Source organism: Somniosus microcephalus, chromosome 6 (assembly GCF_052327205.1).
Source record: "Somniosus microcephalus isolate GS21.2 chromosome 6, FLI_Smic_1.0, whole genome shotgun sequence".
Taxonomy (NCBI): domain Eukaryota; kingdom Metazoa; phylum Chordata; class Chondrichthyes; order Squaliformes; family Somniosidae; genus Somniosus; species Somniosus microcephalus.
Window position 1 is genome coordinate 243,953,097 of NC_140992.1, and position 20,596 is coordinate 243,973,692.

At 43.1% G+C, this 20,596-nt stretch overlaps 1 protein-coding gene across 4 annotated transcripts in view; it reads right to left on the minus strand.

The window, feature by feature from the left end:
- Positions 1-20,596, minus strand: part of piezo1 (piezo type mechanosensitive ion channel component 1 (Er blood group)) — a 398,994-nt gene that overhangs the window by 110,453 nt on the left and 267,945 nt on the right. For all 4 annotated transcript variants that reach the window (XM_085991680.1, XM_085991683.1, XM_085991682.1 and 1 more), the window contains exons 10-16: positions 18,467-18,563; positions 12,491-12,591; positions 8,678-8,938; positions 5,924-6,029; positions 3,368-3,543; positions 2,651-2,799; positions 599-772 (exon numbers count right to left, since the gene is read on the minus strand). In XM_085991680.1, coding sequence (XP_085847806.1) covers positions 599-772; positions 2,651-2,799; positions 3,368-3,543; positions 5,924-6,029; positions 8,678-8,938; positions 12,491-12,591; positions 18,467-18,563 — 1,064 coding nt within the window. The remainder of the gene's footprint in view (positions 1-598; positions 773-2,650; positions 2,800-3,367; positions 3,544-5,923; positions 6,030-8,677; positions 8,939-12,490; positions 12,592-18,466; positions 18,564-20,596) is intronic.

A 20,596-nucleotide genomic window follows, 5' to 3' on the forward strand; every position in this document is an offset into this window, starting at 1 on the left:
CAGGAGCAGCACTCCTGCTTTTCCTGGACCACAAAGCACCTTTCAAAAATGTAAAGATGCACTACTTACCTGGGCCTCTTCCGGCTATCAGTATTCTTTTTTCAAAACCATCCAACATTTAAGGTGGAAAAACTTGGGAATTATCCATACATGCTGGGAACTTAATAACCAGATCGGAGTTCAATGGAAATAAAAATCGTGCGGTTTCTATAATGGGTGACAATTCTGCAAACCCAATTTTATGCCCAGGTGGCAAGTTGAAAATCTACCACACTGTCCGACTGAGTATGGGGGTTCTCGATTATTCATCAATTTCAATTAATTACCAGGGAATTCTCTCCATGATGATGATAATCGAGGTGAGCCCATATATGACAGTTTACACTGGGAGATAAATAAACCTGGATTTACACCTTCCTTCCACTCAAAGTCAATAGGACAAAATCTAGTCCTAGATATTTTGAGAGATCAGCTTATGTTTTTTTTTGTCATTTTAAATACAAACTTTATTGGAATAGTTTATTGCATTTATCATCTATATTAAATATACATTTGGACTATTGAACTTGCATCTGTGCTGGATGCATAAAAGTCCTACCGGTGCAATGGCCCTTTTCCCTTTGTAGGAACATGCTCCAGATCTGTGATCTGCATGAAGCGGCGGTGGAAGTAGTGCAGTTGTAGAATACAGGCCAGCAGGAAAAAAGCAGGGATCAGAATGCTGGAGAAGAGCTCACCGACACTGAACTGCTCCAATCCCATGTCAACTAACCTGTATTACCAAAAGAACAACATTTAACTGTGTTAAATACATTGATAAGAACCTCAATAATGATGATGTCCTTTTTTGGTCATCTTGGTGTCTGACATGAATGGAAACCCTTTGCCCATTACACTCTCCCCACGGGAACATACCCCACTTACCCAAGCCCAGATAGCTTTGATGCAGTTGGCAGATTCGAGGCTTCATGATTTCCAAGTGGGTGCTACTGAAGATCAACCAGCTAAAATCGTGCAGCTAGCCAGCCTAGATCACTAGTATAACAACAGAAAACGCTAGAAAAACTCAGCAGGCCAGGCAGCATCCATGGAGAGAGAAACAGAGTTAACGGAGTAGATTTTGCCAAACCTGTCAGGAAGAAGGCGGGACTTCCCCCTTCGGGTATTTGACCCGCCTACTTCGATGTCCGGCCAATCCGCGCGATTTTCCCTTGATTGACCTTGTTGAGCCCGCCCAGCGGGCTCAGCAGGCCAATTAAGGGCCACCCGGCAACAGGTGACGTCACAGACTGAAATTTCATCTGAAATATCAGTGTCTCACAGCTGTTTGAAGCTATGAAACACTGACACTCTGAGTTCTAAGCCGAGTCATTCTGCACAGACTCGGTTAGAACTCTCACCGGCACTCAAAGCCGAAGGCTGTCACTTTTGACAGATCGCAGCCGTTCAGCTTTAAGTTCCGGCTGAGTGATGCGCTCCTGACGGCTACAGGAAGAAAGGCTGTTAAGGTAAGTACAGGTAAGTAAAAGTTCTTTACACACTTTAGACACACCAAACACACTTACCTTTGCACTCATGCACCCATCACTCACCTGAGCGCCGACATTGCGACCCCTCCAACTCCTTCAACCCGACGGCCCGCCTGCTCTACCTGGCGTGGTTTGGAGCCGTCGGGAAACCCACACGAAACCCCTCAAAATAGGGATTAGGCTAAAAACTGCCTGTTAACTAACTGTTAACAGGCAGTTAATTGGCACTAATCCCTTCCCGCCTGGTTTCGGCGGGTCCCAGTGCGGGTACCTGCCGCCCCTGAAACTTACGTGGGGCGGGGTTTTGGGCGGGATGGTGTCGGGACCCCCAAATTCGGGATTTCCCCCCCCCCCCACATGCCTGAAACCCCGCCTGACGGCTCCCCGAAAATCTAGCCCAACGTTTCAGGTCGAAGACCTTTCGTCAGACGTTAACTCTGTTTCTCTCTCCACGGATGATGCCTGGCCTGCTGAGTTTTTCCAGCATTTTCTGTTGTTATTTCAGATTTCCAGCATCCGCAGTATTTTGCTATTAGATCACGAGTATGCTTCTCAATGCTCATTCAACCAAGGCCATCCAATCAGTTAGAGCACTGGCTTGGCGGGTTTTCTGGCACTGACAAGTCTAACCTTCTATCTCCAACAAATAATAAAAGCAGGCTGGCTGATCAATTATCAACAGCTCCTCGGAGTACTGTAGATCTGCCTGCCTCAGATATGAATTACCCAAGTCTGCCACAGAGGGTTGACTCAGTTCCACTCTTACGCTGCTAGGCATTGTAACCAGCTTGCCCAGAAAGAAACCCCACTTACTTCTCCCTGTCTCCGCCAAGGAAAACAGTCACTAGTTGGCCATGTCCCATGAAGAATCATTTTTTTAAATAACAAGACCCCATGACAGATATATGGATTGCATCTCACAAATTTGGAAGGAAACCTTAAAAGCTTAAGGGCTCAATTTTCTCTGTGTGCATGTACATCATTACTACACCATACACAAAATCAGGTTTGTAAATATTTCAACATTTCTGACAATTATTATTTTGACAGTTATCTAACTATTGTATGAAGAAGCCTAGACATGTAAAAGAGACATTTTCCAGAATTAAAAATACACATACTGTTCATCTGTTAATCCTGTAAAATTTTTCCAGTAATGTGGGAATTCAGCAAATTGAAAAGTGTAAACTGAAATGAGGACCAGCATAGTGTATGCAACGACCAACCACCAGAATACCTTCAGCAGCTTCCGCCACAGGAAATAACAGACCTAGTAAAATGAACAAGAATAAGATATCAGCAAAGGCAGCAGGAATTCAACACTCCAGGTACACAGGGTATTTGGAACAGCTTGGAACAGGGTATTGTTACAAATAAACAGATCATAGTGATCCTGTTTACACTACTCTTCACCCGGACCAACTCCAGTCAGTGTCAAGCAAACCAAGTTGCATCACAAGCTTTGTATCATGATACACAGGTATATCAGGTCACATGCATTTCATAGCAATGTATTATCTTAATTGTCTCCCCTTCTCTACTAAGTGGGGATTGATGTAAGAAAACTACTAGGCACTTGGTCAGAGTATTAAACAAGGCTTTAATCGACTGTTTCACAACATGGAAGTCTAGTTATCCTTCACTAGTTCCTGTTTACAAAATGTCCCTGAGCAAGCTAGGCCCATGCCCGAGTATTTATACTCTCCCTGGACAGCGCCACCAGCAGGCCACCCAGTATATTTCATAAGTCCTTTCTACATAAATGGCACGATTTATGTCAGGGATTACTACTGGGTAAGGTTTTTACTATTGACCAGTGTTGACCGTTGTATTCTCACCTGATAGAATGAGAGGCACAGGAGGAAAAGGAACATATAAACAATTTTATAAACAACTATTCTTCCAGTAAAACTGACAATGAAGAACATCCCTCCACAAACGTAAATCCAATACTTGGCATAGAAACTCATTATTAGCTCCCCAAGTGCTTTCAATACTGCGTTCCTCTCCCGACCTGCAACATAAACAAAAGTAAACAATGAAAAGGTAAACATTGCAGAACTCAATGATCAGATATAAAACATTCTGCACATCAGATTTTAACTGAAAGTAGTTAATCCAATTTAAATTTCTCTTTGGGGTGGGATGGAATACTGTCATTGCTAACCCTTACGGCTGAATTTTTCTACTGATTTACCACTTACCAAGGGAGGGAAGTACTTACTGGAACTTTGTAAATCACTTCCCACAGAGGCAGTAGGAAGCCAGCACCAGGCACCTGGGAAAGAGACACTATGGACTATTATTTGGTTGGAGATTTCATGGTCCTACCATTAAACTGTCTACCCTTAATAAGTTGGGAAGTGGGGTGCGAGAGACAGACTACTAACTACATTTTCTTAAGAATTAAAACTAAAAAAAGCACAGTACTGTGCAGAGGGTGTTGGAGCACTGACACTATCTAATGTCAGAGCGACGGCCTGCAGGCTTGATCTCCCACCTCTGAATTTCTGGGTTTGGCCACAGTCCTTCAAGGAAGTCCGATTCTCATCACAAAGAGGAAGGAGGAGGAGAAACACGCCTTTACAATGTCACACGGTTCAGAAAAAAACCCCACAAAGAACAAAAACAAAAAGACCTCTGTCTATAGCAAGAGTCAAACCCAAAAATAATTTTTTTTGGAAACAAGTTTTTAAAAAGTATTGCTCTTCAAAAGAAAAGAATAATTACTTCTTCAGAAGAATGCTGACCAGAAAATGCTGCCAATGAAGTACATAGAATATACAGCACAGAAACAGGCCATTCGGCCCAACAAGTCTGTGCTAGTGTTTATACTCCACACGAGTTTCCTCCCATTCCATCTACCTCATCTCAGCCTTTCAGCATACCTTTCTGTTCCCTTTACTCTCATGTACTCATCTAGTTTCCTCTTGGAAGCATCCAAGCTCATTGCCTCACTCACTTTCTATGGTAGTGAGTTCCACATTCTAACCACTCTCCGAGTAAAGAAATTTCTCCTTATTTCTGTATTGGATTTATTAGTAACTATCTTGTATTTATGGCCCCTAGTTTTGGACTCTCCTACAAGTGGAAAGATTCTCTCCACATCTATCCTGTCCAACCCATTCATAATTTTAAAGACCTCGATCAGGTCACCTCCAAGTCTTCTCTTTTCTAAAGAAAGAAGTCGCAACCTATTCAATCTTTCCCAATAGCTGTAATCGCTCAGTTCTGATACCACCCTTGTAAATCTTTTTTGTATTTTCTCCAGTGCTTCTATGTCCTTTTTATAATATGTAAACCAGAACTGTGCGCAGTACTCTAAGTGCAGCCTGACCAGGGTTCTTTACAAGTTTAAGATTATTTCACTACTTTTGAATTCTATACCCCTAGAAATAAATCCAAGTGCTTTGTTAGTATTTTTAATTGTTTTGCTGACCTGCGATGCTGCTTTTAATGGCTTGCTCACCTGTAGAAGGTAACTACACACACACACAAACATTTAAAAATCATTAGCCCATTAGTTTTGCCTCCGTTAGGGTCAGAAGACAAAACAGATTTAGGTGTCACTCTCCAACACATGAGGGTAAAGTCTGGAGTTGTCTCAAATAGAAATTGAGGCCTTGATCTTTTGGTAACAGATTGAAGTACATTGGCCGATAACATTTTATCACTTAATCAAAAAAAATCAATTGAACCCACAAACTGGAAGCAGATAGACTGCAAACAGTTTTGATTCTGCGTGATTACCTCACAACTTCAGAACCTTGCTCCAGATTTTGTCTGATGTACAGTAGCTTCTCCTTAGTGTTGCCAAATTTATGTCAGGTAGTTGCTTTTGATTACAAATTCTAGTCAGGAGCCAGTTTTGATCTGAAGCTTTTGCTTTTGGCCAGGTGAATCTAATTTTTGTGGCCATGCGCTGTTGCATAAACAAACTCAAGAAAGGCACACAGTTATCAGTTTGGACAGCAAAGAACCTTATTAGGTAAAGCAGGTGTCTACAGTCTCATTTGTCCATAAGTAGTCATTTTCTCATTTTGGCTCCAGAGCTGGGGAAAATCTATCTGTACTTGTCAGACCAGTTGAAATAATTAGTAGACGTTGAGGAGTCCTAAACTTGTGGAGCTGTATTACATAGCTTCCACTGCTGGAAGCTAAATGATTATTTACACTGCTTATTGTCATCCTCCAGTATCTGATACAGAGTACTGCACCAGAGTCTGATGTTTCTGACAATATCAGATTCTGAGCCAGTTGATCGCAATGCTCGAGTTAGTAGTTTTGCTAATATGGAAAGATTAATTTAGCCAAAATGATTGAAGTAGGAATTATGGTCACATAGCTACGTACTGTATAAAGGTTTCAGTTTTGCTAGTATGTCCACCACTTACCTGCCTCAGGCACAGTTACTTCTTTCAGTGGGACTTCTTTCTGCTTCATGCATTTTTCTTTTACAAATTGACGCAATAAGAGCCAAAAAGTGAGTGTGTACAGCAGCTGGTGATTAAAAAAAGATGGAAAATAGCTCGTTTTCACAGCTGTAGGGGTTGTAGTGGATGATCATTCCTTGAATAGATATGGAGCAAACTAAAATATTTTTGTAAAAGCTAATAAAAGTTGACATTTTTAGAAATCAGCAGAATTTTTTGTTTTCTGATATGTCCAAATTCCTGCCCATTTGGTAGTCAAATAATTCTTATGAAAATATTGCAATTTTTAATTCAAAATGAAACGTTAAAAGAGATCACCTAGTAGAATTTTAAGCGTATAAATATTCTACATCTCTCAGAAACGTAACATAAAGCCCATGGGTAGCAAATACAATTTGTTTACCCAGGAAATACGTGCGTTGTGTGGTGTGGTACTAAACCATACAAGTCAGACAGCATCCAGGATTAATTCCTGGTCTGTGCGGAGGCTCCATAATCACCTGCAGTGTCGCTGGATTAGGAAGGGAAGAAAAAGAAAACACCCCGGGTCCCTGCTCCCAATCACTGTTGAAAAACGTTGGGTATGGGGAAGATTGGGCTTGGTTGCGGTGCCCAGGCTAACTTATGATAAACTTGGGTGAGGTTCCGGAGGTCTTCGGACACTTGTGGCTTCATAGTGCAGTATGAGCTACCACCTTCAGGAGATTGGGGGAGGGTTTGAAGGGCATGGTTTGTTAAATCCAAATCTTTCATTCACCATTATTGCATTTTCTATCAAGAACAACTGGCATTTAATGTAGAAAAAACATCTCAAGGCACTTCACAGAGGTGCAAAGGACAAAATGGACACCAAGCCAAAAAAGGAGGGGTGACCAAAAGCTTGGTTGAAGAGATGGGTTTGAAAGAAGGTCCTAAAGGAGGAGAGGAAGGTGGAGAGCATATGGGTTTAGGGAGGGAATTCCCGAGTGTGAGGCTTAGGTGGCTGAAGGCACAGCCGTCAATGTTGGGCAGAAAGCAGCCAGAATCAGAGGAATGGAGAATTCTGGGGAAGGAGTTGTAGGGGTGGAGGAGGTTACAGAGATGGGGGGGGGGGGGGGTGGAAGAGGCCATGAAGGGGATTAAACAGAAGGATGTGAATTTAAATCTGAGGTGTTGAGAGGCCAGGAGCCATCATTAGTCAGCAAGGACTGGAGTAATGGGTGAGTAGGACTTGGTGCAAGGTAGCTTACAGACAGCAGAGTTTTGGATGAGCTGAACTTTACAAAGGGTTGAGTTTGAGAGGCTGACCAGGAGAGCATTGCAATAGTCAAGTCTGGAGGTGACAAAAGCATGGATGAAGGTTTCAATAACAGATGAACTGAGGCAGGGTTGGAGGCAGGCAATGTTACAGAAGTAGGCAGTCGTTGCGATGGAGAGGATACAGCAGCTAAAGCTCAACTTAGGGATAAATTGGAGGCTGAGATTGTGAAGAGGCTGGTTCAGCCTGAGACAATGGATAGCAAGGAGGATAGAATTGGTGGCAAAGGTATGGAGTTTGTGCCGGGGGCCAAAGACAATGGCTTTGGTCTAACCAATGTTTAGCTGGAGGAAATTGCGGCTCATCATAGACTGGATGTGGGACAATAGCCTGAGAGCACAGAAACAGTGGAGGGTTGACAGAAGTGGTGGTAAGTTGGAGCTGGATGTCGTCAACATAACTGGAAACTGGCCCCTAGTCTGCGGAGGATGTCGTCAAGGGGCAGCATTTTGATGAGGATGAGGAGAAGGATAGGTCCTTAGGGGACTCTAGAGGCCATGTTATTTATGACTTTGACCATAGGAGATGGCAAGGTTGAGGAGCTGGCTATGAGTATGGGTAAGAGAGTTTATTTGGATAGGAGAGTTATATGGAGGAAAAGGTTTAATGAGAACAGGATGGCAGTGACTTCAGAGAAGAGAGGGCAAGGGGAGCTGAGACGGAAATTTAAATCACTAAGGGTGAGTGATCACTCAGCACAGAGGCTGAGGGAGGAAAAGAGGAAGATATCTGTGAGAATCTCAGGGTGGGGCTTGGGGGGGGGGGGTGGTTGGTGGGGAGGGGCGACAAGCAACAAAGATTTAAAAGGAGAGGCAAGAGGAGTGGAACAAGGTGAGGCCCTCAAAGGAGGAGAAGGTGCCAGAGGAATAGGGAGAAAGACCAAGGTATGACTTGGTGATAAGGGTCACACGTCACCGCGGCAGTTTGGGTGGGCCAGGTGGTGGAAAGTATAGCCAGTCAGGGAAGCTTCAGTAAGGGGCAAGGTCTAGCCACTGATGAGCTAGATTTCACTCAAAGCCAGGATATCAATAACATCATCCACAATAAGGTGGCAAGGGCCTTGTTGACGAGTGAATACACACGCTGGAGGGAAATGCGGAGAGGGCCAGTGATTGATCTACTGGCAGAGTCCAAGGAGGCGGTGGTGGGCAGTGAAAGAAGTTGGCGAGATCAGTCCCCAGCAGGTGTTCTGGGCAGAAAGGCTGGTGAGAGGGGAGAATGGGGCAGTTGGAGTTGTTGCTTGTAAGAACGCTGCAACAGGTGCCTTGACGAGCCCTTCGTAGAATGCCAAGAGTCACACAGAGGGTAACTGTGGACTTATTCAAGGGGGATTCAAGCCTAGACTGATGGGGGCTACCTCAGCATGCACACATTAATAAAAAAACATATTCCAATTTAAAGACTTAATTGAAACTGACCACTGCACCCAGGCGTAGACAGTGATACTCCATGCGGACTAAACCAAGCTGTGTCAGGACCATGAACCCAATTTTTGTTGGCAGTTCCTCCGTCAGGTCCATTCCCCAGACATACTGCAGGCTGCAGAGCGTGATCCCATACAACAGAATGAATGGAGAACACAGCATAGCAAGGTGCCGCCGACTACGCACGATCCAGATAAGGCAAGCCCAAATCAGAAGCACAAAGGTTAACCAGCTGTGGAACGTAATACTCCAAACCTGGAAAGGAAAGATATTAAAAGTTACGGAGAAACCACTCAAATAACATAATACAATGACGAATCAGTAATCTACAAACCCTTTCAAAAGAGGCTCAAAAAAGAATTTGCCAAATTTATACATATTTTCTCCTGTTAAATCACTGTCACTTAGGATTCATTGGCCCAGAAATTCGATTGCACCAAAAAACACAGGCGCACAGGGCACACTGCACGCACCTGTTAGTGTTGTCCCAGGCAGCACACAATATTCATGCTGCCTGCTCATTACCTTGAATTAGTTGTGCAGCCAGTGCTACCCGCGCCAGTCATTGGCTGCATGCCTGTTTCGGGGGCTCAATATCGGGCATCTCTGATGCCGCCTAAAAGCAGCCTGCATCTCTTAAAGGGGAGGTGCATTATAGCTGTAGACAACAGGGAGACAGAAATGTACACAGAAATGGCTGCAGCAAGTACTGAGAGGGCACTAAGGTTTTCCGATGCTGCCTTGGAACCCCTGGTGCAGGCAGTGGGCAGAAGGAGGATGATCCTCTTCCCCCTCGGGGACAGAAAGTCCTCTAGGCAACACCTCTGTTGCCAATGGGAAGACAATGCAGAGGAGGTCAATACCAGGAGCTTAGCTGCCAGGAAATGGGTGCAATGCTGAAAGAAATTCAATGACCTCACCAGAGTTGTCAAAGTAACAATACTGCTGTCTTATTCTTTACTCACACCTCTACCCAATCCAGCCTCACTACTCACAATCCTCCCCTCCCCTGCGTCCCTTCGCTCTCCTAGAATCACTGCACCACACTTCACTCCACCTCCTCAGACTGACACCCTCACTTCCCCACCCCTCAAATCTGACACACTGCATATCAACTATTCTACCATTGCAGGCATATTCTCCAAACACCTCACAAGACTGTCACTAACACGCTCCCCTCTTTCATGCAGGAGAAGGCCACCCACAACGGACAGCACGTTACCTGTGGAGGAAGACGAGCCTGGCTGCACACCATCTCCCTTCTCGAAGAAAGCATGTTGGCCATTACGGGCAGGGACAGAATCACGGCCATGGTGACTGGCAATGCTGGAGGAGACGATGTGCGGGGTTTCTTCACACCTTTCCTTGTTTTCCCTTATTACTCCTATCTCACCCTACACACACTACATGTTAAACTGCAGATGCTTTAATCAGCTTATGCTCTCTCTATGCTCTGCCTGTACACTAAAAACTAACCTTCGTCCCTCTCTTTCATTTCAGGTGCTGAAGACATGGACATACCTCTGCCTTTTGAGGAAAAGGTCAGCCTTCCTGATCATGCAGTGTCATTTGATCTAACCCTCACGAGCACCAGCTCAGATGCTAGTGACACATGCAGTTTAGAGCGTAGGCTAGAGAAGGAGTCTTCACGTTGTGAATCACCAGGCACAAATGTGCAGAAGCTAGGGCAGGGGATACGATGCCAGAAGTGCCAGCTCGCCAGAGGGCCAGATCGCAGACTAGCTCTGCTGCAGAGGACTCAGATGCTGACTTTGAGGGCCCAGCCTACCAAAGAAGGCTGATGGGCATACACCAGGAAATGCTAAGTGCACTGGGCAGCCTGCCAGCGAGCTTTCACACAATGGCACATGGAGGCGTCCTGTTCAAACTTGTATCAAGGCTTCGCGCAGAGCATGGAGACCATTCTGTCCAACATGGACCTTGTGGGTCAGCTCCGTCTACACAACAGTGGCACCTACCATGATGGAGGTTCTGCCAGCTTCTACAGCAGCTCACACTGCTTCCATGGATGCTCTCAAACAGCTGCCAACTTGGCCCTGGGGGCCAGTGTTGTCAGGGGCTTCCAGAGCATCACCTCACTCCTGTATTCGGTTCTCGTGCAAAGCCACGGGAGTGCTGAGGCATAGTCCCAGGAAAGTGGTCTTGGTTCCATGGAAGAGGCACCTGCTTTCGCCTCTAAGGACAACATCTAATTATGAGGGGCCTAGATAGAGTGAACAGGAAGGACCTATTTCCCCTAGCAGAGAGGTCAATAACCAGGGGGCATAGATTTAAAATAATTAGTAGAAGGAGTAGAAGGGAGTTGAGGAGAACTTTTTGCACCCAGAAGGTGGTGGGGGTCTGGACCTCACTGCCTGAAAGGGTGGTAGAGGCAGAAGCCCTCATCACATTTAAAGAGTACTTGGATGTGCATGTGAAGTGCCGTAACCTACAAGGCTAGGGACCAAGAGCTAGAAAATGGGATTAGGCTGGATAGCTCTTTTTCAGCCGGCACAGACACGATGGGTCGAATGGCCTCCTTCTGTACCACAAATCTCTATGATTGATCATACTTGCTCCCCCACTACCCACTCCACTAGTGCCCTTGTTAGTGCCACACAGTCAGCTGGGCCAGACTGCTCCAGCCCACGCGGAGGTACTGCAGTCTGCAGCTGGGCCCTCAAGGCCCAGAACTGCTCGGGGTCACCCACCATGGCCACAGATTAACAAAATCCTAGGCAACAAATTCACCCAGCAGAAAACAGAAAAAATTAACATTTCTATCTGTACAATTAAAGTAAACAGAAAATGGTAACATTAATACTTTGGTTTCTAAGTGAAAAATATCCCTTTGTAATTTCGCTAGAGTGAATTATGATGTCATTTGATTGTGAAATTGATGCTTACATCCATGAATAGAAAATTAATCATATAGTACAACATATGGTGTATTTACATTAACATATCATACAGAATCACTCAGAGAAACGTTTTCTGCTGGGTGAATTTGTTAATATAGGATTTTGTTAATTTTAAAGTCAGAAACCTGGCCAATCAGAGCATGCTGCAATACAGTAATGCTCTCAACCACTTAAATAGTTCAGTAACAGCTACAGCGAGCTGGTGAATGGGAAACCGTGGGTACCTAAGCAGAGCAGCAAACTTGCACATCCTGTTTCACTAGAATGGCCAGATTTTGAAAGACTACATCAGGGGTCATTTGAAATCCAACGGTCCCTTTTCTCTTGTGTGTGTAATCAACCTCTGATTTTAGAAATCAGAAGCAAAATTAAACTACAATTGTAGTTTTCAAAACTGCTGCACAATGCACACTTTGTATTCAAAATGTTATTAAAATTCATTTCTTTGTCAGTTCTGCCATTCTTTATACTTGTAATGATTTAAACAATCGAACCGTGAGACTTTCAATTTCCAATGAAAGACAATGAAAGATAAAACTGAGCAATGCATCTGGGATTTCAACAGTTTTCTTTTCATCTGCTTAAAGGACTTTCAAGCAAAGCCCTGCTTAGCTGATTAAAACGATATTGATGGCAAGCAGTAAAGTGTTTATAAGCCCCAATGAGAGCTGGTGGGGTGGGTGTTTAATCTCCAGTGGTGGTAAAGTACCTGAGAAGGGAGAGATGAAAGGTGGCACGCCAAAGTGAGGGGAAAAGAAGGAGAGGGGAAAGTGGGACCTGATACTGGTAGATTGTTTTACCTTCAGGCATTGTATACTTCACCAGCACACTGGTAACTCAGCAATATTTACAGTCGAAATAGCAGAAAGGATCATGCTGTACTTACCATCATGGCGATGAGTGCACAGATATAGCTCTGCTGCATGATCACATGCCCCAGGTCATGAAGCGGTGAATGAGAGTTTCTAGGTTTAGAAGTGTGATTTACTGCAACAGAACAAGAAAAACAACTACTGTAGTTAAGTTTTTATTGTTGTTGAAATTACAATTTAATTAAGCAATGAAGGATGCATCTGCGTACCATACAACAGGACAGTTCAGACGAATTAAAGGCGAATGCGATGAAAATGACTATCGAACCTGCAGTCTGTCCTCATTTCTGGAAGTTACGATGCTCACAGCTCATTGCTGCTCATCAGCGCTGATTTTAATAGACTGATAACATCAATCTTTTATGTTTTTTTATTTGTTACCAAAAAGAAGCCTTCCTCACTAGCTTTGAGTAAATATAATACAACACCATCAAGTGAACAGGGAGACAGGCTGCACTCTGCCCAAGAAATACCTAGGATTTTCCAGGAACTACTTACCATTCCAATCAACTGATCACATAAAAAACAAGTGTACCAGTGATTATAACACCAACTCCAGTAAATAAATTAAAGCTCAACTATATTGAATTATACAAACAAAATACTTAAAACACAAATGTAGAAAATTTAAATAATCAACTAACAATCACGACAAATCAGTGCGCTTGCAGGTAATAGAATAAGTTTAGTGGCTATTTTTCAATATGAATGCAATTCAGTGGTGGTATTTATATGACGGAAAAATATCACTGGAAAAATCATTACTGTCTGGATAATATTTATTTTGGAATCGCTTCCAATTTTTTGGAGTGAGTCATAAATATTCATTTTATAAGACTCCACTGTTCATTCCATCAACCACAATGATGCCTGTGCTACATAAGGTTCGGGCTCCCATCATAACTTTGATGGTACCCACTGGAAAAAGGCAGAGACCCAGTTATGCTGGGTGCCTGCCGATTTCGAGATTTATGCCTGGGCAGTAATATGACCCATTACCACCAGGACAGCATGTAAACAGCTTTAATACCGGCAGGATTGAGTGCAACTCTCACTGAAGCTAATGCCTTGAGGCTCTGCTGTTGTTTGTGGCACTAATTGAGGGGTGGCAGCAGGAAATGGGGCAGAGATCCATTATTCCAGATCGCCACCCACTTTTTAAATTGCCCTCCCATTTTTGAAATGGTACATGCAAATAAGCAGTAAAGAAGTGGTGACACCGTTTGTCCCATTTTCCATCATTTGTGCCTCATTTATGACTCAGCATAATCATGCCAGTGTAAAACCGATATCCGGGATTACTAGACAGTATCTTGAAAGCAGAAACAAATTTGAAAAGACTAGGTTCTACATTTACAGGTACTGTTCAAACCGTACTGCTGTTATTTTTTTTTTTTTTTTTAAACTGTTGCTAATTACTTTGCAATCTGCCTTCGACCTATTTGCAGAGGGCCTGCCATTTCTCCCCCATACCCACTTCAGAAAGGGCACAATTTGATTCCCATTGGGGTTTCCCCATCTATCTTTGGTTCTTTGAAGAAGGAATGGCAGAGCAGTGGCACCAGGCTAGTGGAGGCAAATACCACCCACCTCATACCATAGCATACAGGCAAAAGCCCTCCCCACCTGCGCTTGACCAGAGTAGCAGTGCATGCAGAGGCTTTGCTTTCCAGAACGAATCAGAGTTAAGGCACATGCTTCGAATGGGCCTGCAGTCTACCTCCACCACATGCACTGCTTTGCCAAACACCTTTAATTTCTATGCCATGGGTCAATTCCAAGCTGCCACTGGGAACATCTGCAATATTAGCTAAACAGCTTTGCACAGTGCATCTGCCAAGCCACAGATGTATTGCTCCCTAGATCTAACTCATCCCCAATTGCTTGAAGGCCCAAACAGCTTTCTTCAATTTGGCACCCCAAGCCTGTATGGCAACAGTTTTAGTATCCATGGAGGAAGCAGACTGCCCTCAGGGCCTCTGCCAAACTTTATTTTTTGGACTCATTAGCCATAACAAAACAATCCAGTATGAACAAATCCATATTTCCTTTTCATGGGACACTGGCACCAGTTCTGGGACAGGAAGGACTGTATCGATGGAACAGGCTCCACCTGAACCGGGATGGGACCTGTGTCCTAGCGGAAAGGGTAAATAGGGAGGTGGCAAAGGCTTTAAACTAGTAAGAAGGGGGGAGGGAACTACAAGAAACGTAAGCAGCCTAAATATAAACAAAACAGGAAAAGTGAACATTGGAAAGAATAAAGTAAGGGAGGACATTGATGGCAAGGGAGCAAATAGAGTTATAGAACAGGAGTCTAAAAAGATGGTTAAACATAAAGTGAAAGGAAATCCGATTAAAAATTAGTTAAACTGTCTGTACAGCAATGCACACAGTGTCTGAAACAAAACAGGGGGGCTGGAGGCAATCATGCGTTGGGAGGAACCAGACAGAGTAGGGATTACTGAGATTTACTGAAAAATCAGGACTGGGAAATAAACGTTGCAGGGTATAACATATTTAGAAAAGATAGAGAGGGAAAAAGGGGAGGTGGAGTAGCTGTACTTATTAGGGATAACATAATGGCAGTAGAAAAATGGGACGTAGATATCAGCAAGACAAAAATAGAATCCATATGGATAGAGATAAAAGACAATAAAGGATGAATCACACTAATAGGTGTAGTCTACAGACCACCAAATAGTGGAAGGGAGGTGGGAGAAGAACTATACAGACAAATTAGGGAAATAATAAAAAACATAGAATATTCATCATGGGGGATTTCAACTACCCCGATATTAATTGGAGAGAAGAGGTAGGTAATGGGGATAAGGGAAGAGAGTTCCTACAATGTCTACAGGACTCCTTTCCAAACCAATATGTAAAAAGCCCAACAAGGGAGGATTCACTATTTGGCTCATTCCCCATAACTAGACCTGAGCAAAAAAGAGAAGTAAATGTAGGGGAATATATAGGCAATAATGACCATAATATAATACGCTTTAAGATGACAATAGAGAAGGCCATAAGAATGACAAAAAACAGGTTAATAGATTGGAGAAAAGCTGATTTTGAGGGGCTGAGAATAGAACTTGGGGAGATAAAATGGGCAACAATATTGGCAAACAATGATGTAAAACGACAATGGGAAAAATTTAAATCGGTGTTCAACAGAATGCAGGAAAAAAATATTCCGCTAAAAGGAAAGAACAAACTAAACACTAATGAGACTCCATGGATGAATAAAGACATAAGGAAACAATTGAGGGTAAGGAAAGAGGCATACATTAAGTACATAGACAGCAGAGGAGTTTGTGATGAGAGAGAATACGAAGGGATTAGGAGTGAACTCAAAAAAACAATTTGGAAGGCAAAGAGGAACTATGAAATTAAATTATCGAGGAACATAAAACAAAATAGTAAAATATTTTACAGGCACATCAATAAAAAAAGGAAGGTTGGGATGGGAATAGGGCCATTAAGGGATGGATAGGACACACAGGTAACGATAGGGAGATGGCAGAAACATTAAATCATTATTTTGCTTCGGTATTTACCAGGGAGATAGAACAGGTGGATATGACATTGGATGATATGAGTAATGAGATAAGTACATTTAAATTTTAAAAAGGGGATATATTAAATAAACTAATTAAACTCAAAGAGGATAAAACCCCTGGTCCAGATGAATTACATCCACGCATTTTAAAAGAATCTAGGGAAGAGATAGCAGAGGCATTACTAAACATTTTTAATAATTCATTAGAAAAAGGTGTAGTGCCAGAGAACTGGCGGATAGCTAACGTAATACCTATATTTAAGAAGGAGGATAGAACATGTCCAGGGAATTATAGATCAGTCAGCTTAACATCGGTGGTAGGAAAAATAATGGAATCCCTACTAAAGGAGAGAATAAAAGAACATCTAGAAACAAAAAGTATAATAATGAATAGTCAGCATGGATTTCAAAAAGGAAAATCTTGCTTGACCAACCTCATTGAATTTTTTGAAGAGGTAACAGAGAGAGTAGACAGTGGTAATGCTGTAGATGTAATTTATCTAGATTTTCAAAAAGCCTTCGATAAGGTACCCCATAATAGACTAATGAATATGGTCAGAGATTGCGGAGTCAGGGGACAAGTAGCAGAATGGATTGCTAGCTGGCTTCAAGACAAAAAGCAGAGCGTGGGAGTAAAGGGTAGCTATTCACAGTGGCAGAAGGTGGATAATGGTGTTCCACAAGGATCAGTGCTGGGACCACTGCTGTTCACAATTTACATTAACGATTTAGACTTTGGAATCAAAAATTTGCAGATGATACCAAATTTGGGGGGGGGGGGGGGGGGAGTGGGGGGAGGGAGATGGTCAATACTGAGGAGGACTGCAGCAAATTACAGGAGGACATTAATAAACTTGCAGAATGGGCAAATAATTGGCAAATGAAGTTCAACACAGATAAATGTGAGCTATTACATTTTGGTAGGAAGAATAGGGAGGTCACTTATCACTTGGAGGGTGCGAGTCCAGGTGGGGTAGAGGAACAAAGGGATCTAGGAGTACAAATACACATATCACTAAAGTTGTGACACAGGTTAGCAAGGCCATAAAAATGCAAACCAAGCACTAGGGTTTATTTCTAGAGGGATTGAATTGAAAAGTAGGGAAGTAATGCTAAGCCTGTATTGAACCTTGGTTAGACCACCCTTGGAGTTCTGGTCACCATATTATAAAAAGGATATAGAGGCACTGGAGAGGGTGCAGAGAAGATTTAATAAGGGTGATACCAGAAATGTGAGGGTATACATGTCAGGAAAGGATGAACAGGCTGGGTCTCTTTTCTCTTGAAAAAAGGCTGAGGGGTGACCTAATTGAGGTCTATAAAATTATGAAAGGTTTTGATAGAGTGGATGCAGAGAGAATGTTTCCACTTTTGGGGAAGAGCATAACTAGAGGCCATCAATATAAGATAGTCACCAAGAAATCCTATAGGGAATTACCAAAATGTGAGAATGTGGAACTCGCTACCACAGGGAGTGGTTGAAGCGAATAGTATAGATGCATTTAAGGGGAGGCTGGACAAACATATGAGGGAGAAGGGAATAGAGGGTTATGCTGATAGATTTAGATGAGAAAAGACGAGGAGGCTCGTGTGGAGCATAAACGCCGGCATGGACTGGTTGGGCCGAATGGCCTGTTTCTGTGCCGTATATCTTATGCAATCCTATGTAATATTGTGCAAGAAACCCTGAAGAATCCCTTTGAAAACAGTTACTTTCATTCATTAGTGATATGAACCACAACAACATAAAAACTTAATAATGAATTCCTGTTCAAAGTGCAGGTCTAACCATTGCACACTGTTTATGCTGAGACCCAGAACTCTGGGCCTGGGTTTACACTAGCCATTAATGGGCTCATGAAACCACCATTTGTACTGTGGGCAGGAGGTGAAAAGAAATGTGACTGCCAATGCTACGGCTGCTTGTGTTTCCCCACATCTGCTCTCTTCTTGCTGGGCTTCCCAACCTGACTTATATTATTGCTTCTGTGCCCAGCACCCTATTTTTGAGCTAGAAATATAGGGGGGTAAAGTATATTAGCTCATGCACTCTCACACTATGTGCACACATATGTTGCACCAATCATACAGGCACGTATTCAATTTTCTTTGTTGATTGTTGCTCTCCAGCGACTGGGAATGTTAAGTACCAAGTCTACTAATACACCAAGACCTATGTCAACTGCCCCCTTTGTTATTTTCACCCCATGCATTGAATGTGTACATTGCCCATTTTTCTTCCTATGTGCAGTACTTCATACTTATAGCTAGAATAAGTTCCTTAAGAAGCACAACATTCACTGAAATACATGACTAGCTGAAAACAAAAGCACCGTACCCGCGACTGTTGCTAAACTTTTTGTTCAATATGCTAATTGTCCACAGTAGTCATGTCAGCATCACTTGTGTTTTACGTCAAATTCTAACTTACTAGATTCAACTGCATCTGGTTGGGCTGATCCACTAATTGTATGTATTGTGTAATTGTCTCCTTCACCATGTTCACCGTTGGCAGGTTGCAGCATTGGCTAGAAAACAGCATAAAGAGTGTAGGTTAGTAATCAATGAAGTCTGGTAGCATTGTACTGCAGCATACTGGAGTATACACACACCATAGCACTAACTGCCAAGATGTAGACCAGTGAACATGTTTCCCACATACTGAGCTCCTGACCTCAGCCATGGAGTCAGGGGAGGTGGCAAGCACAGACATGGCACATTTCCCCCAGTGATGGCGAAATAAAATTACAAAAATCAGCGATAAAAACAGGAAAATGCTGGAAATACTCAGCAGGTCAGGCAGCATCTGTGGAGAGAGAAACAGAGTTAACGTTTCAGGATGATGACCTTTCATCAGCATCCGCATTATTTTGCTTTTACAAAAATCAGAGGATGCTCTCAGATATCTTCAAGAGACCAGTTGCAAAGTGGCACTAGTAGAGGGCTGGAAACAAGGTGTTTGCCCAACATCTCGACAGGTAACTAGTGTATGGCACAAAGTGGAAAAACAGAGGTAATTTAAAAATGCAACTCACAACAAAAAAATGCTGTTGATGGTTCTTACTCTTATGGGGCCAGAAATTCGTGACCAAATGCGTGAGTACGGTCTGGGTACTCACGCATCTGGCCGTTGGAAATGCCGGCGTTCAGCATGCACAGCACATGCGGGGAACGCCGGCATTTCCAGACCTCGGAACGAAGGGGTTCATAGGCACAGCGCGTGCGACTGCACAGGCAGCGCTTGCGCAGTGAACTTCGTAGATTTCATTCATGGAGTCAGTGAGGGTAAGTCCTTACAAGTTACACTTGAAAAAAGCATGTGTAAAGTTGTTCCAAGGCTGCGGAGGAAGATATATTTTATCGTGGAGCTTCTGAAAGGCAATATTTTTGTTTGGGAAAGGGAGGGAAGTTATTTTAAGACATTTTAAGTAAGTTTTAAAGTTTAAATTTTTTTTTTTTTTTTTTTTTTAAAACGGGTTTTCAGAACGGTAGGTAGAAAGAGCAATTGTGGCTGTGTGAATTGAATGTGAAAATGAGTGTTCTAAAATGAGTAATGTAACATTTCCAGCACTTTTAAGAAAGAAACTTTTCATCAGTACAGGTAATAAGTAATTATGTATGTATGTCCGCATATATTCCTTTACGTATATGTATGTATGTTTTATATTCCTTTACTTATGTGTATGAATGTATGTTTTTAATTATGATTTTCCAATAAGTTACTTTCTCTGGAAGTCATAATTAAATAATGCATTCATACACATAAGTAAAGGAATATATACATAACACGCAAAGGAATATATACAGACATACATACTTTCAGAAGCTCCATGATAAGAAATATCTTCCTCCGCAGCCTCTGGAGCAACTGTACCCATGCTTTTTTCATGTGTAAGTTGTAAGGACTTGACCTCACTGAAAGCATGAATGAAAGCGGCGAATTTTACTGCGCACGCGCTGCCTGTGCAGTCGCACGCGTTCTGCCTCTGAACCCCTTCGTTCAGAGGACAGGAAATGCCGGTTTTCCCCACATGCACTGTGCATGCTGAAAACCGGCATTTCCTCCGGCCAGACGCGTAAGTACCCCGATTGTACTCGCGCATTTGGAAGGGAATTACTGGGCCAACATTTTACATGTCAATAAAATGAAAAATTTAACAATTGCACGATTTGCCCCCTCGCATCTGCGACTGAGGGTCCAAGGAGGTGCATTGCGCAAGAGGTCATCGTCGTACGTATCCTCACACTGTTCCCTTTCGGGAACTGTATGAAGTGGTGGAAGGATTTATGGCCGTGATTAACGCTCATTCTGTGACCGTAACCATCTTTGAACCAGCCATTAGGGTGGTTAGTCCTATGGTGTGAGGGTTTTACGGGCTCCCACAACCCATCTGAGGGGGGGGGGGGCCACCCACACCCACGGACGCAAGTATCCCGCTGGATGTCCACCCAGAATTTATAGTTGGAGCTCCGACTCCACTTGCCGGGACTGTCTGGAGTGGGGTTCGAAACCCTACTCCTTCTGGCCCAGCGGCGGGGATGCTTACTGCTACGCAAAAGG